The sequence below is a fragment of the Natrix helvetica genome (genome assembly GCF_964273705.1).
Source record: "Natrix helvetica genome assembly, chromosome: 3".
Classification (NCBI taxonomy): domain Eukaryota; kingdom Metazoa; phylum Chordata; class Lepidosauria; order Squamata; family Natricidae; genus Natrix; species Natrix helvetica.
The window spans coordinates 395,959-416,539 of NC_138549.1; the positions used below are offsets into that span (position 1 = coordinate 395,959).

General features: G+C 48.2%; 1 protein-coding gene across 2 annotated transcripts in view; it reads right to left on the bottom strand.

Moving 5' to 3' along the window:
• The window catches only part of ERCC6 (ERCC excision repair 6, chromatin remodeling factor), a 49,401-nt gene extending 30,275 nt beyond the window's left edge, over positions 1 to 19,126 (bottom strand). Inside the window, exons 1-7 of one of the 2 annotated variants that reach the window (XM_081948418.1) lie at positions 19,023 to 19,126; positions 17,250 to 17,690; positions 13,516 to 13,639; positions 13,175 to 13,328; positions 11,533 to 12,229; positions 5,372 to 5,500; positions 3,398 to 3,556 (exon numbers count right to left, since the gene is read on the bottom strand). In XM_081948418.1, the coding sequence (XP_081804544.1) occupies positions 3,398 to 3,556; positions 5,372 to 5,500; positions 11,533 to 12,229; positions 13,175 to 13,328; positions 13,516 to 13,639; positions 17,250 to 17,689 (1,703 nt within the window). In that variant the 5' untranslated portion in view covers position 17,690; positions 19,023 to 19,126. Of the gene's footprint in view, positions 1 to 3,397; positions 3,557 to 5,371; positions 5,501 to 11,532; positions 12,230 to 13,174; positions 13,329 to 13,515; positions 13,640 to 17,249; positions 17,691 to 18,482; positions 18,624 to 19,022 lie in introns of those variants that run through there. The other variant, XM_081948419.1, reaches the window with a different exon arrangement.
• Between the last annotated feature and the right edge of the window lie 1,455 nt (positions 19,127 to 20,581).

The window sequence follows — 20,581 nt, forward strand, 5'->3', positions numbered from 1 at the left end:
TCCCACCCCGAAACCACGGATGATCTCGCCCAGCGGCTTCATATATGTGTTGAACAGGAGAGGCGAGAGGATCGACCCCTGTGGGACCCCACAAGTAAGGGGCCTCGGGGTCGACCTCTGCTCCCCTGCCAACACACATTGCATCCGGCCAGAGAGGTAGGAGCGGAACCACTGTAACACGGTGCCTCCGACCCCCAACCCCTCCAGACGGCGCAATAGGATACCATGGTCGATGGTATCGAAAGCCGCCGAGAGGTCTAATAGGACAAGGATGGAGGAACAACCCCCATCCTTTGCCCTCCAGAGATCATCCACCAACGCGACCAAGGCCGTCTCCGTGCTGTGACCGGGTCGGAAGCTGGACTGGCGCGGGTCTAGATAATCCATAAGGATTATCTAGATAAGGATATGGACAGATTCAGCAGGTCGGCATACCAAGGATGCTGCGGCCACATCGGGGCGACTAGCAGGGCCTCCGCCCGTTCCGCCAGTATCTTCCGAATGACATGCGGAATTATTGGGAGTGGTGGAAATGCATAGAGCAGGCCCGGGGGGCATGGGCTGGGTAGTGCTTCGATGCCCTCCACTCCCGGCACCTGGAATCTCGCAAAGAGAGCGAGAGGTGAGTGTTGTGGGGTTGCGCAGGAGGTGAGTGTTGTGGGGTTGCGTCTAGGTGGCCGAATCTGCGGGATAGCTCCTGGAACAGAGCCGGGGATAGACGCCACTCTGACTGATCCACCGTTTCCCTGCTCAGCCAGTCTGCTTGGACGTTCACAGTCCCCAATATATGCTCCGCCCGTATTGATAGGAGATGTCTCTCCGCTCAACAGTGGAGCCTTTCCCCTTCCAACATCAGTGACTTGGATCGTGTGCCTCCCTGGCAGTTGACATGCGCCTTGGAGGCCACGTTGTCGGTGAGGACCAGCAAGTGACTGGCCCTGACCAAGTCCTGAAAGTCGAGAAGTGCCAAATGGATGGCGCGCAGCTCCAGCCAGTTGATGCTGTTTCTGAGCTCCTGTGGATTCCAACGCCCCTGGGCCACCTGGTTGAGTGAATGCGTCCCCCATCTGAACAGGCTCGCATCGGTCGTTACCACAATCCGGTCCGGCTCCTTGAAGAGGGACCCCTGGCTCAGATTGGAGGACTTCCACCAGTGGAGCTATGTGGACACCTTGGGTGAGATTCGCACCTTGATCTGAGAGGGGCTGGTGTGAGCTCTCTGGAATGGGAGAAGGAACCACTGGAGGGGGACGAGCATGGAAACGCGCCCAGGGGACAAGATCTATGCACGACATCATTTTTCCCAGAAGCTGGGAAAGTACAGCTAGCGCTATTAGTCTCTGACTTCGAATGTGACTCACCAGCGACAGGATGCTGCTACGTCGCTCCGGAGACAAAGCCACCTCGCATGTGACAGAGTCTATTAGAGTCCCGAGATGGAGAAGCCTCGTCGTTGGCTGAAGGTGGGTTTTCGGAAAATTCAGCCGTGGCGCTGCAGGGTGTCGATAGTCATTTGAAGATCTTGAACTGCCTGGGAGCCCGATGAGGAGAGAATCAAGACATCGTCGAGGTAACAATTTACTCTGACCAGTAGGGAGCGCAGATATGCAGCTATGGCTGCCAACAGTTTGGTAAAGGTTTGCGGGGCCGATGAGAGGCCGAATGGCAGGGCCTTGTATTGAAAATGGCGGCCCGCAAAGTAGAACCTTGGGAATTTCCTCTGTGCCGCGTGGATGGGCACATGTAGATAGGCTTCTTTTATGTCGATTGATGTCATCAGGTTGCCTTGTCTGAGGCAGATCAGAATGTTCTTGAGAGAACTGCATCTTGAACCTTTGGTATTTGATGTACAGATTCAGTCTCTTCAAATCTAGAATGGCTCTCCATTCCCCCGAGGACTTGGGGAGGAACCAGGAACAAGATCGAGTAGACTCCTAGCCTTTCCTGTCCCTGGGGCACTGGTTCTATGGCGTTGACGGATAATAGGTGTTGGATCTCCTGGTTCATGAGACCCTGTTTCACCTGACACCTGGGGACGGGGCACTTGATGAAACGTCTCGGGGGAATGGAGAGGAACTCTAGCGTGAGGCCTAGCCTCACGGTCTGCACAACCCAAGCATCTGAGGTGGTTTCTGCCCATTGGCTTGCAAAGGCTGACAATCGCCCGCCAATGGGCCCATCCCTTTGGGAGTCACCTATACCGGCGAAAAGACCGGTTGTTGGGTTTTCTCAGTCATCCAAAATGCCTCATGTCCCCTGGCCTTTTCCAAAACTAACTGGAATGTCTTACACAGGGATGGGCAACTATGGCGACTCTATGATCTGTGGACTTCAACTCCCAGAATTCCTCAGCCACCAGTAGAGTACGCGTCACAAGGCAAGAAAATGGCCTTGTAAACCATAGAAAACCTCTTTGCGTTAACTATCTACACAAGTTAGCTGGTCTGCCGTGCCCAATGCACGCCATGCATCCCCCCCCCCCCCCGGGAAATCCTCTTCCATGAATTATTAAGGAATCTCCAGTTGCGCTTCACTCTTCAAGGGGACGGAAATGGGGGAGTTAGAAGGGGGCGGGCAGGACAGCGGCAGCAGGGGACTGATCAGCAACGAATTGCTTTGGAGGGTTTTTCATTACTACTTGTTTGATTCCACATTCACGTCTCTGCCTCGAGGCCCAGCTACTGAAAAACCCAGGTTGTTAAGCTGATAAAAAGTTAAAATCACTCATCCATCCCAGCTGAAAAGGTCTAGCTAAAGGGGAGCGCCTGGTTTCCTTCCCTGGAGGCCGAAAGAGCTTGGCTAAGCCCAACCTGCGAGGGAGGGGGAGCCTGTCTGCCCAGGAACTTCACTCGGGCATCCCTACTACAGGCACACTGTCGTTCCTACAGGAATTTCACAGTATATTTTATTGTATATTCATTCAAACTTGCATTTATCAAATGTACTCTACCTTCTCACCTAGAGCATGCCTATCCACGCGTGCCTACCCAATATCATAAATGCCAAGAGGGTATTTTACATGTAAGCAACAATGTGACCCCTAAAAGCGTTACACCTAACTGAAGAGCTCCTAGTATGTAAACTATTAATCCTGCAAGCAACCTTGTGGCGCTGCCTGGCCTTCCGAACAGATCTGACCCACAGTATCGGGTGAGGCTCAGCTACAAAACGAAGCCTTGATGCCTGGAATTCATTAAGAGTGTTACATGCTTAATTTTTCCTGCCCTCCAGCTCCACCGTCTCATAAAAAAATGGCTTTGATGTTCCCCAGTAAGAATTAAAGAAATATTGTAATTGAAATATCATTAATAATGAATGCATTTCTTCTCCACGGCAATACATCCAATGAAATATTAATCGGGTTTCACAGACTGAGGGTCTGCAGAAGAGCACTTGCCTGTAATTTGTGCCACGAGTCCTGATCTTGCTGTAACTCAGGCCTGCCAAGAAGACAATTATCTGGATGGTCTTGCCCAGGCCCATCTCATCTCCCAGGATGCCTCCTACCTGCTGGCAGTGCAGCTCCCACAGCCACCTCACACCTGTCTGCTGGTACCTGTAAAGAGGGAAGCCGCAGAAGTCAGGAGAGAGAGAGCGAGGGAGAGGGAGAGAGGGAGAGGGAGAGAGCATAAAGACGGGCTGGGTGCACGTCTCCTCCTGCCCCACCTCCTCCCACCATCACAGCCAGGTGGCTCCTGAAGCAGGGCCACAGCCACACGTTAGAAGGGATCTGAATTCCACAGACATTTCTTTGAAGGGCATTTCATGTTTCACACGAGGGTTAAGCCAACGGCTCCCGCCTTTCATCAGATCCGCAGGGACCCACGTTTTTAGCAGCCTAGGAAGGGGGGGGGGGGGAAGGTGTTGAAACACCACAGCGGCTTCCTAGTAACCAAATGGTCTGTTCACAGGGACAAAAAGGATTTCTTCAAATGAAGATGATGTTTTATTAATTGCACTTCCATGGCAAGATGACGGCCAGGTTCCAGATGGAACCTATTTTTGATGGATTAAAAGGAAGGGGGTGGCAAACAGGTGACAAGGACGGCAGGGGATTGCTGAGATCGGGATGGGTTTTTCTGTTTTTCCTCAGGGTTTTATTTTGGGGGGGGGGGGAGCATTAATATTATCTTATTTTAGGTACAGTAAATCTAATTTACAATGAAAGAGCCATTTAACCCATTTCTTGCCTCAAAATGGCAGGAATCCAACAACCCAACAGTTGAGAGTGTCCAACCATATGCTAAAACATGACCAAGTAACTATAGTTTATGAATAAAATTGAATCCACACATTTTGCTAGGTCACACTAGGTTTATTTGGCCTTGGCTAAGCTTTCATCCAGGCCCTGCAGTATATAAACCATGATTTAGGGCTTAACATGCTGTGTAATTTCAGACAAGTGTAGATTATCAGCAATCATGGTTAGGAAATCAAGGTTTATGAACATGAAACTTCTCCTTGGAGGGTTGGGGGTGAGAAGAACACTGATGTAAGTATGGATACAAGTTCCAAATCAGTTAAGTTGAATTAAAATAAGCAGAAGCAGGAGCCCCCCCCCCCCCACCTGGTAAATAAATTACAAGGGAAAATTCACCAAATAGAGGCACTTCTCCAGATTAAAGCAAATAAATAATTCCAAATCCACTATCAATTAATCAACTGGCACTTGAAAACACAGCTCGGTTTCGTAGTTACATAAATGTCTCCCCTTGGTGATCCTCGTGTTAAGCGGGAGAATGGTGCTGACGGTCTCTGCCCTGGGGGGGCTCAACACTGAAAGCACAGGCCGCCCCCCCGCCCCCCGCTAAGGAAAGAGGGGAGCCAGGCTCAGCGTCTCAAGTAGCGTTTCTCACAATGGCCACCTGGAAAGGGAGCCCTTCACGGGGCCAGATGAGGCAGCCGTCACCAAGCAAGGACCAGGGGAAACCGTACAGATTCCTAGCAGTGGTGAAGCAGGCAGCTGGGACAAAGAGGGAGGTTCAAGGAATTCTGCCCCAACCCGTCAGGAACAATTTGTGGGAAAAAGAACAAGAACTTGGAAAGCCTAATTTGACGACTCTGAAGGGCAACTGCTGTGATTACATCTCACAGCTTACTGGGGGGGGGGGGGGGGGGGGAGGGGGGTGTTCAAGAGAGGTCAGAAGGACCCCATTCTCTGAAAGCACAGGAGTCGGGGGGGGGGGGGGCAGAGGGACTTGTAGCCGCTCACGCCTGCCAGGGACTCCAAAATGCTCTGCTTTGATTTCTTGTAACTTTTTTTCACTCACCGATACTCTTTTCAACATGTTCCCAAAACAGGAAGGAAGGAAGAGGTTTTTAAAATAAGCCATTTAAGAACAAGAGCTGGTATGTCTTTTAATATACCTACTTGTACAGTTTCTTGAAGATGTAACCTGGAACTTTAAAACCCTCAAGAAATTCTGCATCGCTTTCGTCAGACTCTTCGGCCGTGCTCTGACGCCCTTTTTGGTCTGTTAGTTGCTGTCTGTGCCACCTCCTGAAATTACAGTAAGAACCGCCATGTCGTTACTGAAAGTAGGAAAGCTGATACTGTGGGCAGCTCATAGGGAAGAAAAAGTAAATGTGAAAAGCATATTTTACGTCCTGATCATCCGTTCTGAGCAGAGCAGGGTTGCTCTGGAAATGGACCAAACTTTAAGCCAAACAAATCAACACTTACAATATCCAGACCCCCAATAAGCAGCCCAATAGGGAGACGTTGCTGGGGAATCCATTCCATCCCAGGCTGGCCCTTCCTTGAGCTAAATATTCTGCATCAATCCACGTTCAGCCAGGCCACGCATAACGTGGTCGAGACAAATCCAGCCAATGCGAAGGGCGGGGTTTTCTCCTGCCCCATCCTCATCCAGATCCAGATCCTAAGGCTGGGGCCACAAGGCTTCCATTCTCCAATTCATCCCATCCTGTCACTCCCTTCAACCTGACCTCAGAGACCGGCCGTTTAAGGGACCCTGGTGGAAATTCTGCTCTGAGCGAGGCAGAGGAGCAAGAGAAGGCAGCCTTGGCTGGGGATACACATTCGGTGCCTCGGGCCCAGTCTTGACGCCCGGACGTTGCCTCCTAATACAAAAGTACTCTCTGCATAGGAGGGGTTTGATCTTATACGAGGAACAAGAAATAATTTCTCATAAAAATTCAAATTAATTTGCTGTGTGGAAAATAGAGAGTTCGTGAAAGAGCAGATTAACATTCTAGTTTTATTCATAATATGCACAAATTCCTGATACAACCCCCCCCCGCCCCCAAGCGTTACGCTCTCTAGAGACTGAGGAGAGAGGGTGCCCTCTGGTGCGTGAGAGACACATCTCCCACCTGCTCCACTTCTAGGGTCTGAGCTGGCTCTTCAGCAGGGAAGAGAAAGAATTCAGCCTTTTCGTCCAAGGCAAAAGGAGAACATTTGAAGGAAGACAAAAAGCAAACAGGTTTTCGGCTCTGAAATTTTGAGTCGCTGAACTTTTTAATCACTGAAAGTGTAACAACATATGGGGATTTTTTTCAATAGAAATTTGTCATCTTTTAAAGGCCACGGCAATTCCCACCTGCGCGTGGCCAAAGTGTGGCTCTGTGGCTGTAGGGAAGGCAACCGTCTTCCAGAGGGAAGAAGCCCAGAGGACCTAGCTAAGAATCGGGCTAAGACAGCCCTCCTGGGAACTCTCGCCCACCCACGGAGGGCAAAGATTCAAAGGATGGATGGGAGAAGAAGCAAAAGCAAAGCTCTGACCTGTCCCCCCCCTCCCCCCCCCCCCGCTCCTAGCTAAAATAAACAGGAGCAAAATAATAAAAGGAGAGGAAATGGCCACTCTAGCAAGCCCCCACCCTCCTCTTAAAACAGAGTTCCTCCCTCAAGCCCCGGAGATCAGGAACTCCGCTTGCAATTATTGCTGATGGCTCAGGGAAATTAAGTCTGCTGGGATTTGTTTGGGGATGTTGGTTTTACCACGGTTTTACCAGAATTCTGACGCATAAACACGCAAACAAAGTAATTCATGTTATGACATTTGTGTATTTTGCACCCACCCACCCGTGTTCCTCGAGTCTCCCTAACTTAAGAGAGCTGAGGACCTTCTCCTTAAACTCAATGCTACCCAGGGATGCAACTGTGGCCATCGGGGCCCCCTGGGCTTGTTCTGCTCTCTCTGCCCACTTCTTTGTGCCCACTGCAGAGAGGCTGAAACCTGGGGCTTTCCAAGGGCTCCAAGAAGCAGCACCAGAGCTTATCCCAGATCCTGGCATGTTCTCAGCAAGGGCAGAAACAGAGGGGAGGGCCCTGCCTTTTGGGGTGGAGACCTCAACTGAGCCACTGGGGTTAAAAACGGTTTCTCTCTGTAAGGAAGGAAGGAAGGAAGCAAACAAACAAAATGCTTAGGTCAGTTAGGAAGTAATTGATAAGATGCTTTTTCTTTCACTGCGGATTCCACACTAAGATTATAACATCTTAGAAGTTTGAACCACCAGGATCTCCAATCTGGCGACTTCCTAAAGAGCCATCATTTTCTACTTCATGTTCTTGCTTTATAGGATTTAACATTTCTCTATTATTATTTCCTAATTTTTATCAAAACAGCGCTTTGTTCAGTAATGATCAACTCTTTCTTATGGAAAATGATATGACAATTGCTGCACTTAATATTCTTCAATCAATAGGGTTTTTTTTTAACTGTAAAATATTTCATAATTGTGTACAATCAATTTTAAACTCAAAATGTCTTTTTAGTTTCAATCATTTTCCTAAACCTAACCAGAAGTTGAAACAGCTCCATGTTTAAGCTTGGAATGCGCCTAGATGGAACAACATAATCAGTATAACTGGATGATTTCTTTGGACTCAAAACAGCTGTTTTAAATTTATTTATTGGCCTTATCGGCCGTTACAATCAACTGAGCACTATACAATTGTGTAAGTCCACAATTTCAGTTAAAATACGTAAGTACCAAAACCATAGATGATAACTCAATCATTTATATGCCAGGAATCGAAAATTCCAAAGCCACAATTAAAAGTAATTAATCATTATTGAAGCTGATTCCTTCCTTCCTTTATAATACTTTCAGTAATCATCTTCAGTATCTAACTTCCACAGCTGTCTATTTTCATGTGATTAGACACGTGGTACTAAACAAGAAAAAGCATATTATTTAGTCAAATTGCTATAAAAGGATAGAATTAAGCAAAATGATATTTTTATGTGCCACAAGAACAAGAGAAAGACGAACCAGTTGATGTTTCAAAATATACCCAGGAATCAAGCTGGGTTTATATATAGTTTATGTTTCTAGAAGACAATATTTTTTTATTTTCAAAAAGACAAGAATCCCTTAATGATCATTATCATTTTGAAAACCGAGAGAACAGTTTATTCTTCAGATCTGTTTATGACTTGTGCTAAGTCGGTCTAATTGCTGCTTCCTTGGCAGTTGAGATGATGCTATCAAAATTACACGTCTTAGCAAATAAAGAAAAACTGACTGAAAATTAGGAAGGAAAGCTGTATTTGAATTCCTATTCAGAGTATATGTTCCCTAGTTTTACGAAGCTGTTAGTATTTTGGATTACCCTGTGCTTAAAATGCAACATTTAAATGCCTCTTGAAAGATTGGGTTTGTTTTAAAAGAGGTTCAAAAGAACTTTCAAAAGGAGATGCATTTTTTGAAATAATAGAATTTTATGAGAGGCTGGGATAGTGGGCTACCTATTCACACACGTATTTCCTACTACTTAAAAAAGACACTTTTCTTCCACCAGAACATGTTTTGGGCATCCTCTACCTTCTTCCACAAAGGGAAGACTGCTTAGCCAAACAGCACATTTATGTCCAGCCAGCCTCTTAGTGGCTCTCTTGACCATGGCAACACAGCAAAGGGAGTTTCTTAGCCCAGGATGGAGTAAGGTCTCCTGCCTTGGGCAGGGGGGGCGGGGGGGGGGCGGCGTTGGACTAGAGGATCTCCAAGGTTCCGTCCAGCCCTAGGATTCTATATTCACTATTTTGCAAATCATAAAGCAGGCAGTCCCCACATCAGACCTACCGCTAAAGCCAGTGGCTACTCTTATGCATAGCAACAGAACCCTGCCACCCCAATCTATCCCACCCCCTCAAGTGCCACCACCACCACCCCTTCCTGGCCACGGCTGCAGACAAATGGCTCTTGCCAGAACTAGTGGGGAGTTCTCCTCGCTCGCCTCCCACCTCTCTCTGGAATCACACTTTTTTTAATTGGCCTTGTGCTTCAGATGTTCAGAAGAGACACCCCGCCCCCCTCAAGTTGGCTGTCAAGCTTCACCATCATCATAATCTTTTAATCGTGATGAAGAAACCTCTCCCAGCACAATCCTGAAAGCTTCTCTGTGGGAAGGAAAAGTCATTTTCTTTCCCTCTTTTGCGGGGGGAAGGAAGTGGGATTCCCCACACAGCCAAGTGCTCAACCCAACAACCCAGGAGAAGGAGCAGCCCCTATTATCTGGCAGGGGAAGGGGAGAAGCAAAGCCACCCTCTTTCAGGGCAGCAGAACAAGAATCAGCACAGTTGTGGGGGCGGAGGCTTTCACTAAAAAACATAGTGCTCTCTCCTAGATGAAATGGGGGATGATGGTACACAAGAGATGAGGGGGGGGAGGGGGGGGCTGAGGCTCTGCCAATAGACCTGGGGGGGGGGGGGTGGAGGATGCAACAACTAGAAGACTCAGATCACAAAAGTGATTTGAAACATTGTGGCAATTGTTGTTATAATGTACCTTTATGGAAGTGATACAAAAAAATGATTGAAACATACTGATGACTTAGTGTTAAACTTAAAACTGCTAATATCTATCCAAATGTTGATGCATTTCTATCCTTGTCTGTAAAAGTTGCGAGACTTGGGGGGGACTGCTCTCCCCCCCGCACGATTTAGCTGTCAAAATTTTTTATATCCTTTTTAACTCTTTTTCCCTGAAAAAATTTGTAAAAACCAATAAAACTTGTTTAAAAAAAACAACAACAACAAAGCCACCCTCTTTCCATCCGGTTGTTTCCATCAACTAAAATCAAGAAATAAAATGCGAGTCTGAGGAAATGAGACTCTGTTGGCCATTTCCCTCCGGTTTCCATCTCCTAGGAGCATTTCCTTCAAGGGGGCTCACCTGGGGAGGGGTAGGACAAACACTGACAGCCGTAACAACCTGTGTGTCTGTGAAACTTCAGATTTAATGTTTCCTTAGCAATTATAGTTAGTGATATCTCTAAAATTCATTCAGGCTTTTATTGTAACTTCAGCAACTGCGGGAAACATATAATTTTACAAAATTACAGTCTTAATGTTATTAAAAAAAACTCGCTGGAATGGATTTAAAATGTGAATCATATTAAAACTTTCAATCAAAATAAATTACTCTTGATGAAAACACTGAATTAAAAATGATTTAATATTGAGCTAGCTTAATGAAAAAAGCTAACTTTTAATAAAATAACAAATATCTTACATTTAACATATGTATTAGTTCCTTGCAATGTCTCTCAAAAAGATTTTTGTTTTCTTAAGCCACAGGTATTTCTTGGTTTCTTCTCAAAAACCCAGATTAGAGAATATTGTTCTTTTGAAAATAAACATTTTAACATATTTTGAGCTAAATACTCAAGGCCAATTTAGACCGTTTAGTCCCAAAATGTGCAAAGGCAGGATAGGTTGGTTATTTGTTATTTTAGAAGGAATACTGAACTAAAACATTAAACTTTATCTTTTGATTTTATTTTTTAAAAATGTCCAGAGTGTAACTTCTCAATTATCTATCAAGCTGGACTTAAATTCCAAAGTTGTAAACTCCAATAATCTTCTAATAATTGGAATTGGAAATAACCCAAGTATTCAAAGAAATGTTGCAGTCTCTGAGCAAATAAAGGCAAGAAGGGTAAGACATATAATAAACATGGCAGGCTTTGTCTACATTTTTGAGATAGAAGCATACACTAAAAATATTTGGTGTAACCTGAAATAGAGACTGGAGAGAAAGGATTACAAGAGACCAACAGCACACAATCTCTTTAAGCCATCTTTCCTCTGCCTGACTAGATTGTCCTCACTGTCCCATCCCCCCACAGCAGAGATTGGAGATGAAAGGATTACAAGAGAGTAAGCAAGCACACCATATCAAAAGGAACGTCCTAGCCTGGGCTGTTTACCAGATCATTCAGGGCAGGGAGCTGCAAGGGGATTAGGCAAATGGTCCTAGCGCATTCCTTCAATCCGTATTCCCCACTGCAGTTCCTTCCTTTCCAGTGGATGCAAATGCAAACATTCATTCCCTTATTATGCTAATTATCCCAGGGCTGGGAAGGGCATTTCGTGGGGTGGGAGAATGGGGAAAAAGGAAAGCTGAAATAAAATTATAAGCACACTTGAGTTCTCATGATTTTCCACTTAGCCACTGTGTCGCCAGAGCCAACTGTGGTTACTAAACAAAAGCTACCTGTTATTTAACCTGGTTTAATCCCATAATCTGGACCTTCCAATGTATAAACATGTGCTTTACACTGACCTTAACCTTTGCTTATAGTAATCTTCATTGCCATCGTCCTTGTATCTCTTTATTCTCCCCCTTCTAATGAGGCCCTCTCCTTCTTTGTCTTCGTCTTCTTCAGAAGAACTTGGGAAGAAATCCTCATCCGAGTGGTCTTCTTGCTTCAATGGGTCTTCCCAGGACACGGGATGATTCACACCCAGACCCTCCGGAAAAAACTCCTCCTCCTCCTCCTCCGAAAGGCTGAGGTCTTCACGAGACCCCCTGCATCCAGAGGCCTCCCAATCCTCCTGCTGCCCTCTCTTCTCTGATTCCCCGGCCTGGGGAAGCTTGGCTTTGGCCTGAAGGCAGACAGCCTCCTGCTGATGCTGATGCTGCTGCCACAGACAGCCAGCAGCTGCTGGTGGGGCTTTGCCCCTCTTGCCTTTGGTGAGAGAGGCTGGGGATTGGGCCTGGCTACCCTGCGAGGGCGCTTTCCTCTGGGCCCCCTTACGAAGCGGGGTTTTCTTCCTCTCGGACAGGAGCTTCGCCTGATCTGCCAAAAGCTTTTCAAAACCCGACGTTTCGTTCAGCATGATCCGACGGGGCTTCCTCTCCGCTTTCGGAAGCATTTTCGTCCCAAAGGGAGTCATCTGGCCAGTTCGGATGAGCTTCTCCCATTCGGTCTCTTCCTGCGCTGACATAAACATCCTTCCGAGGGACGAAGGACCAGGAGCTAAGAGAGACACGCAGGCTTCTAAGTACACTGGAAAAGTCAACCCAGAATTTTCTTTTCCTAACAACAACAATAACCAGTGCAAATAAGAGTCGTGTGTGCAATTTGACCATGTTGGAAAAGCGTTCTACGTAAAAATGTAGAAACAGAGCAAGAACTATTCTCCATCATCCCAGAAAACAGGCTGTAAAATAATGGATGTGAGTTGCACAAACGCAAACTCCGACTAAATGATTAAAAAATATTCTACCAAAAAGAAAAGTTTAAAGGAGCAACTAATTACCCCGAGAAATTACCCCCTTCCTTTCCTGACTCTGCTCAGCAGAGCTAATCACCTGTCAGTGATATTTCAAACTGGATTCTTCCCGCCCCACATAAGAGGCCTAAAAGGCCCTTTGCAACTGTAGGATTCCAAGTTTTTCAGACAAATTGTTCATCCCAACAAACCTCCTGCTGTTCAAACCTTCCGTTTTATTTTAACCGTTAAAAAGGCAGTCATATTTTCTCTGCAGGTCTCCAGTGGGTCTTTGGAATTTCAATATACATATATAACCACCAATACTCAAAAGATGGCTTGCTCCATTAAAACAATGTTATTCTACTCCGCATAATTTTAACGGCTGACAGATAATATTGCAATGAAAAATACATTTCAATCATGCTTTTTGTCAACTTAAACATTTTCTGCAGCTCCGTTCATTTGATTAACACTTGCAATTGATTAAGACCAATGTTCCAATCTCCAGGGGACCAGCATCCCTTCTGAGCTATCTGGAGAATTACTTTCATTTGTGAAAAATTCCCACACGCCTACTCAGAGATCCCATTTGGCAGGTGTGCAAAATTAAAACAGTGCTAAACCTCTCTAAAGAACAATCCACTGAAACATGTTAGCATCTTCATTTGAATTCAACTAGCGAAATTTCATTTGAAGGAAACATCTACCCAAATGGCCTCCATCCCTGGATTCCTTTGCTTCGTAGTCTCCAACAGCAGCAGCGGCAGCAGCAGCTCCCACTGTCCTGTCTTCAGGATCTTCCTCTTCCCCAGCATTTTGAAGGTGCTTTTGTTTCGTTTTCATTTTTTTAAACTCTTGCCCCTGAAATGATTGGGAAAAAAATAGTAAGAGCCGAGTAGAGAAAGCCTCTTTCTCTACACGGAGATCCTGCTGAGGTTTTGTACTTCAGCAATGGGAAATATACAGTCAAATATACAGAAATTGGAATCATTCCAACAGTAAAAACAATTAAAACAAATGTCATAGACAAGTAATAACCGTCCGTTACTTTGTTGCAGTTTTGTTCTTTTGCAGAATCCAGTTTTCCACCGATATCCTCCTTAGCAGTAGTCTGAGATCTAATTTGCTCCGTATGGTTTGTAGCAGATGGTTTTGGAGAGGATGCACATGGTCTGAAAATGAAATTCAATAATAATAATTGGATTAAAAAGCAAATCCTAAATATATTAATAGGAAATACAAACATCTCTTTATTTCTGGGGAGCCACAGTCTGCCTTAAAATGTTGATAACTGAGCTCTAGCAGCGAGACTGGAGGGTGATCTGCAAACTTCAATTCACAAAATATGTATTATCATCCTGAATTCAATGCAACTTATCCGAATCAGCAATTCCACCTTCATACTTTCACAATGCCAAGTGAACTAAGTGGAACTACTGTGTTCTCAGTATTCCAGGAGGTGGCATTTGATGGCTTGAAATCATTATTTTCAGTAGGATGGAAAAAGGCTTTTCGTTCCAGGGCTGAAATGAAGCCAGGAGTCACTGCAGGCCAATTATAATAATAATAATAATAAATTTGAATTTATTAGCCGCTCCCTTTCCAGGCAGGACTCGGGGCGGCGTACAGTAAAACATATAAAACATAAAACATATGTACAAACACATAAACATACACATATACAAAGACATACATGCACGGAGGAGGTAATAAATTACATCACATTTAGACAGTTAAAAATCACCATTAAAATACCCCATTAGTAATAACACAATTTAAAATTTAAAGAATTCAAAAGGACTGTCAGGAGGAATAAGAAAAAAGAAATTACGGTTGAGCCAGGCCAGATAATTGAAAGAGGTGGGTCTTCAGCTGTACACGGAAGGAGCGGAGATCGGAAGTAATCCTGATGTCACGGGGGAGGTCATTCCACAGGGCTGGGCCCATCACAGAGAAGGCTCTGCTCCTGGGTGTCGCCCCCCGACACTGTTTAGCGGACGGCACCCGAAGAAGTCACTCTCTGTGTGAGCGGATTGGTCGTAGGGATGTATGGGGCAGGATGCGATCCTGCATGTAACTAGGTCCTGTGCCATGAAGCGCTTTAAAGATCATAATCAAAACCTTGAAACGCACACGGTAGACTACAGGAAGCCAGTGCAGCTCGCGCAGGAGAGGTGTTACAGGGGAGTATCTAGTCCTCCCCATAATCACCCGCGCGGCCGCGTTCTGGACCAACTGCAGTCTCCGAGTGCATCTCAAGGGAAGCCCCATGTAGAGAGCATTGCAGTAGTCCAGGCGAGACGTCACTAGCGCATGGGTGACTGTGCATAGGGCATCCCGGTCCAATAAGGGGCGCAATTGGCGCATCAGGCGAACCTGATGGAACGCCCCCCTTGCCACGGCTGTTACATGGTCATCCATGGACAGCCGGGCATCCAGGAGGATGCCCAAATTGCGTACCTGTTCCATGGGGGCCAGTTGCACGCCCCCAATGGCCAGAGATGGAAGCAACTGGTTGAACCGGGAGGCCGGAAGCCACAGCCACTCCGTCTTGGAAGGGTTGAGTTTTAGTCGGTTGCCATCCATCCAGACCCGTACGGCCTCCAAACACCGGGACATCATTTCAACGGCCTCATTGGGGTGGTCCAGGGTGGAAATGTATAGTTGAGTATCATCAGCATACAGATGATATCCCACCCCAAAACCACGGATGATCTCGCCCAGCGGTTTCATGTATGTGTTGAACAGGAGAGGCGAGAGCACCGACCCCTGTGGCACCCCACATGTGAGGGGGCTCCGGGTCGATCTCTGCTCCCCTGCCAACACACGTTGCGTCCGGCCAGAGAGGTAGGAGCCAAACCACCGTAAAACGGTGCCCCTGACTCCCAGCCCCTCTAGCCGGTGCAACAGGATACCATGGTCGATGGTATTGAACGCCGCCGAGAGATCTAATAGGACCAGGATAGAGGAACAACCCCTATCTCTGGCCCTCCAGAGATCATCGACCAATGCGACCAAGGCCGTCTCCGTGCTGTGCCCGGGTCGGAAGCCGGACTGGCGCGGGTCTAGATAATCATTCTCCTCCAGGTGACGTGGAAACTGTTGTGCCACCACACTCTCTTCAACCTTCGCTAAAAAAGGAAGGTTGGAGACTGGACGATAATTGACTAGATCCGTTGGGTCCAGGGAAGGCTTCTTGAGCAGGGGCCTCACAACCGCCTCTTTCAAGGCGGCCGGCAGGAACCCCTCACCCAACGAAGCGTTCACTAGGCCCAGGAGCCAGTCGCACGTAACCTCCCAGGATGCCAGTACAAGCCAGGAGGGACACGGGTCCAATAAACATGTGGTAGGTCGCAGACGTCCACGCAACCTGTCCAAATCCTCGATGGCAACCGAGTCAAACTCCTCCCAAAGCGGTCCCTCAAGACTCGCCACGGGCGTCTCAACTGGACCACTGAAAGGGGCCCATCCCATCCGGATTTGAGCGACTTTGTCCTGTAGATATTTCCCAAACTCCTCTGCTCTGCCCTGTAAAGGGGCTTCCCGCGGTCTCTCAAACAAGAGGGAGCGAGTCACCCGAAACAGGGCGGCAGGGCGGTTATCTGAGGACGCAATAAGAGCGGCGCAATATTGACGTTTGGCCGCTCTTAATGCCACAAGGTACGTCCTCAAATAGGCTCGTGCCTGTGCTCGCTCAAATTCGGAACGGGAGGATCTCCAACTCTCTAGGCGTCTCTTGTGGCGTTTCATCACCCTTAGTTCCACGGTGAACCAAGGGGCCAGGGTGGTTCGTCGCCGCAGGAGAGGCCGCAAAGGCGCCACCCGGTCCAGGGCCCCGGTAGTCGCACTATTCCATGCGTCTACCAGGTCCTCCACTCGGGGGCGGGTCAGGTCCACAGGAGGTGGCCCAAGCTCCGTCTGGAACCTATCTGGTTCCATCAGGCGCTTAGGGCGGAACCATCTAATACCTTCCGGTTCCGCCTCCCCGCAGCGAGGGGTAGCACCAGGGAAGTCAAGCCGGAGAAGTGAGTGATCTGACCATGACAGGGGAATAATAGTTGGATCCCCTATTCCCAGATCACTCGTCCACTGGCCAGAGACAAAGACAAGGTCCAGCGTGTGGCCTCCCTCGTGAGTAGAATTAATTGAGTCAGGTCCATGGCTGTCATGGAAGCCATGAACTCCCGAACCCCCTCAGACGCTTCTCCCATCGACGGCAGATTAAAATCCCCCATCACTAAAAGTTTGGGGGTCTCAACCGCCGATGAGATCAGCTCGAGGAGTTCGGGCAGGGCCGCTGATGTATAGCGAGGAGCCAGGTATACTATCAGCAGGCCCAACTGCCTCCCTGGGCCCCATCTCACGACAAGGGACTCACACCCGGATGTCTGTGGCACAGTGAACTCTCTCGGCTCCAAGTCTTCCCGGATAATCACTGCTACCCCACCGCCCCTTCCCTGGGCCCGAGGCTGGTGAAATGCTCGATAACCTGGCGGGCACATTTCCACGAGGGGTAAGCCTCCCTCGTGGCCCAACCAGGTCTCAGTTATTCCTGCGAGGTCCGGCTCCCCCTCCAAAATTAGATCGTGGATGAGGGGGGCTTTATTGACAACCGACCTCGCAGCACAGGCCCTCCTTTTGCAAAGTTTCAAAGGAAATTGTCTGCTGGCGATACAGAGACTTTGTTCTCCAAAGTAGCCGCTTTGTTTCATTCTGAACTTTCAGAGAAGGCGCCTGCCCAAGTGTGCCCCAGGCAGGCAGCAAAAACCTCCTTTCACTTACCCCACACCTTCCAACTCAGCTTGGCCGCCTGTTTCATCAGCAGCATCATGAACTGGATGCCCTTCAGCGGCTTCACCCATCGCCTTGTCTATCTGCTGAAGGACTCCATGCTCCAAGACCTCTTGGTCGTAGACCTCGACTCCCAGCAGGCCTCTGAGTTCAAGCGCTTGGTCCTTGGGGGCCACGGACCGAATCTGCTGCCGGTCAATTAGCAGCGAGGGGCCCTTTCGGAGGGCCCCCAAAGAAGCCTCTGCCGATGGTGCTTTGTTCTCCAAGGCCTGGCCCTCCCCGTGGTCCCCCATAGGATATTCACGGGGCATCCAATCATCCCCTGGCTTATTGGCTTCATCTGCTCGGCCGTTACTCGCATGGCTGCCGCCGCCGACATCAATTTCCTGGGCTTGAAGGCTTCCTTCTGGCTGGAGCTCCTGGGCAGGCATCCTGTGTTTAACCACAAAAGGAAAAAGCCATTTTGAACACTGAATTTTAGGAATTTGCATTTTGAGCAGCTCTGATTTTGAATTTTCATGGAACAAGCCAAAAATCAGATGATACACTGACTCACTTCAAAACCTTCTATAATCTCCAATTATAATCAACAGCCACTACAGCATCCTATTGCGAAGGTTTACAGTCTTGGTATATGCCATTGTTCTGCAGCCTTAAGCACAAACACACTACCATCTGCTCTCACAGAATTGCTATGATAAGTTAATATTTTGTACATTAAGATGCACGGGGTTATTTGTACATCTAAGGTTTATGGGAAATTTTATGTAAAGGACAAAACTCATCAATTTAATTTTAAATAATTAAGAATATACCACAATACACAATTCACTCCAGAAACATTACTTTCAAGGGACCAAACGGAGCTTCCTATTCATGCTTTAGTTAGCTCAAGCAACAGATGAATTTCAGATGCGAGGCTTGGAATGAGAATCTGCTTATGCTGCTGCCAAGATAAGGTGCAGGCCAAATATACACAAACGACAAAAGTTTTAATGTGGGAAACAAGCTCTCCGTATTTGTTCTTTCGGCATTTGGCCTAAAAAGAAGAGATGCCCAGATAATGGGTCAGAAGGTGCCTCTTATTTAAGCCTGTTCTTTGAAAAAAAGAAAGAGCGTCACTCTTCAAAGGGAGCATTTATTTAGGAACATCTCCGGGACATAACGACACGGCCCCCTCCCCCTCCTGCCATGTGACAGAAGAGCCCCTCCGTCCTTCAATACCTGGGCTGCAAAACCAGGCGGCTTTGGCCCTGCAGGAGAGGCTCTGCCTCCGTGGGCAAGTCCCCACAGGTCCCTTGGCGGCAAGATGGCAGTTTCTCCTCTTCCGCTTCCTCCTCCTTCCCTTCAAGAGGATGGGGAGGATCTTTCTATCCCACCTGGACTCAGTTCCACTCTGCCTTGCCCAAAGTCTGTGGCCCTTCTTAAAACAAAAAGACCGTGTTTAAAAGCCAGCCTTCATTAAAAAGCCCCCCCCCCTCCTCCTCCTCCTCAGAGCCTGTAACTCTGACAGGTGAATAAACGGTGGCTACGGGCAGGTTCTGAAGGAGGCCCCGCACAACAGACACACACCCCCGGGGGGGGGGGGGCGACGGGCTTCCTAGAGCCACCTGCCCTCCTCCTCCTCCTCCTCCTCCTCCCGATCCCAGCCGCAGGGACAGGCAGGGGCTGCTGGGCGAAGGTAGCCCTGCTTGGCGGCCGCCATTCGGGCACCGAAGCGGGAGGCGAGCCGAAGATCGAGGCGGCCGAGAAAGCGGCACCTACTGAGAGGCGGAGGAGCCCCGGGACGGAGGCCGCGGGAGGAGGAGGAGGAGGAGGAGGAGGCGAGGCGCCGGCAACCTCACTCCGGGGCTGCTATCGACCTGCGGCAGCCCTTTGCGCATGCGCCCCTCTGCTCCCCGACTTCCGGCGGGTCCGGCTCTCCGGCCACGGAACGCCCAGAGCGCCTGCGCGAAGGCCGCCATCTTCCGGTCTGCCGGTGGACCATTGGCTGGAACTGGGCCGCTCTCAGAGGGGCGGGCTTGAAGGCCCGGGATGCTGGGAGTTGGAGTCCACCCCGTCTTAAAGTTGCCGCGGTGGAGCAGAGGTCTTCAAACTTGGCAACTTTAAGACTGGTGGACTTCAACTCCCAGCTGGCTGGAGAATTCTGGGAGTTGAAGTCCACCAGTCTTAAACTTATCAAGTTTGGGGACTCCTGCGGTGGAAGAACCACCAGCAACGTTACAGTTTCTTAATCGTTTTATCCCAGCTTTATTGTTTTTATAGATAACATATATGACACCCCTTCCCCTTCTTATTGATGGGCAGAGAGGGACCCAAAACAGCACAAACAACATCATCAATAAAAAGCAGCACAGAGCTTCATAAAGGAGAGACGTCTGGGCCTTTGGGGGTGCCTGGAAAGGGCGCCCCCGGTGGGGGTGGCGGGTTCTCCCATATGGTAGGGCAGTGGAAAGATAGGGAGGCCCGTTCGCCAGAGCGCCTGGTGTGTTGGGCAGGAGGGGCAAGGGAAACAGTGGGGCCTCCTGGCCAAAGGAAAGAACCGGAGAGCCAACAAAGCAGCTCAGAGCTGGCTCCTGCCTCTCCAGGACGGGTGGGTGGATGGATGGATGGGCATTCACCATTTGCTGACCCCATCATATTAGGGGGGGTGGGGAGAATGCAATTTTAGGAAATTGCCCATCCTGGGAACAATATCAAAGGGCCCATAAGATGAAACAAGATAAATGTTCCTCCTGCCAAGGAAGGTGGGATCATCAGCTTCAAAACACTGATCAGCAGAAATAGAGAGAGAAGTTGTCAGGTAATGAGATGACTCAAAAGTATCTGCAAAGGTTGCATATGCAGAAATAGTATGGAAAGGAGGCTCAGGTCTTTGTACAGAAGATCTCTGGAGTTACGGGATCAGCATAAGTCAGGGTGAGCTATCCTATCAGCTATGATTTTGGAAAAAGCCATGCAAAATGTAGAAATGGCTCAGCCTTCATATTTAACAAAGACTTTCATGGATTAGACATAGACACAAGTTTCATCTGTATAATAACTTTAATGAAGAGGAAAATGAACTTCAGCTGCATGCGATGTCACCTGTAGTGTGGCCAATATGGAATGGAGTTGCCCCACAGCTGGCGGCTGTTTCTAAGCTATTTTTGCCACATGTCTAGAACTGTTCCAGAAAAGTGACAAAGCCCCATTTTAGGTAGCCTGGAGAAAGTATTGGATGGCCAGTGGGGTGAACTGAGATTTCTGCAGCTTAGCGTATCCTCCTGCGGCCCCAGGGTCTCTTGGCTCTAGTGGCCAGCCAGCAGCTGCTCTCTGCTTCC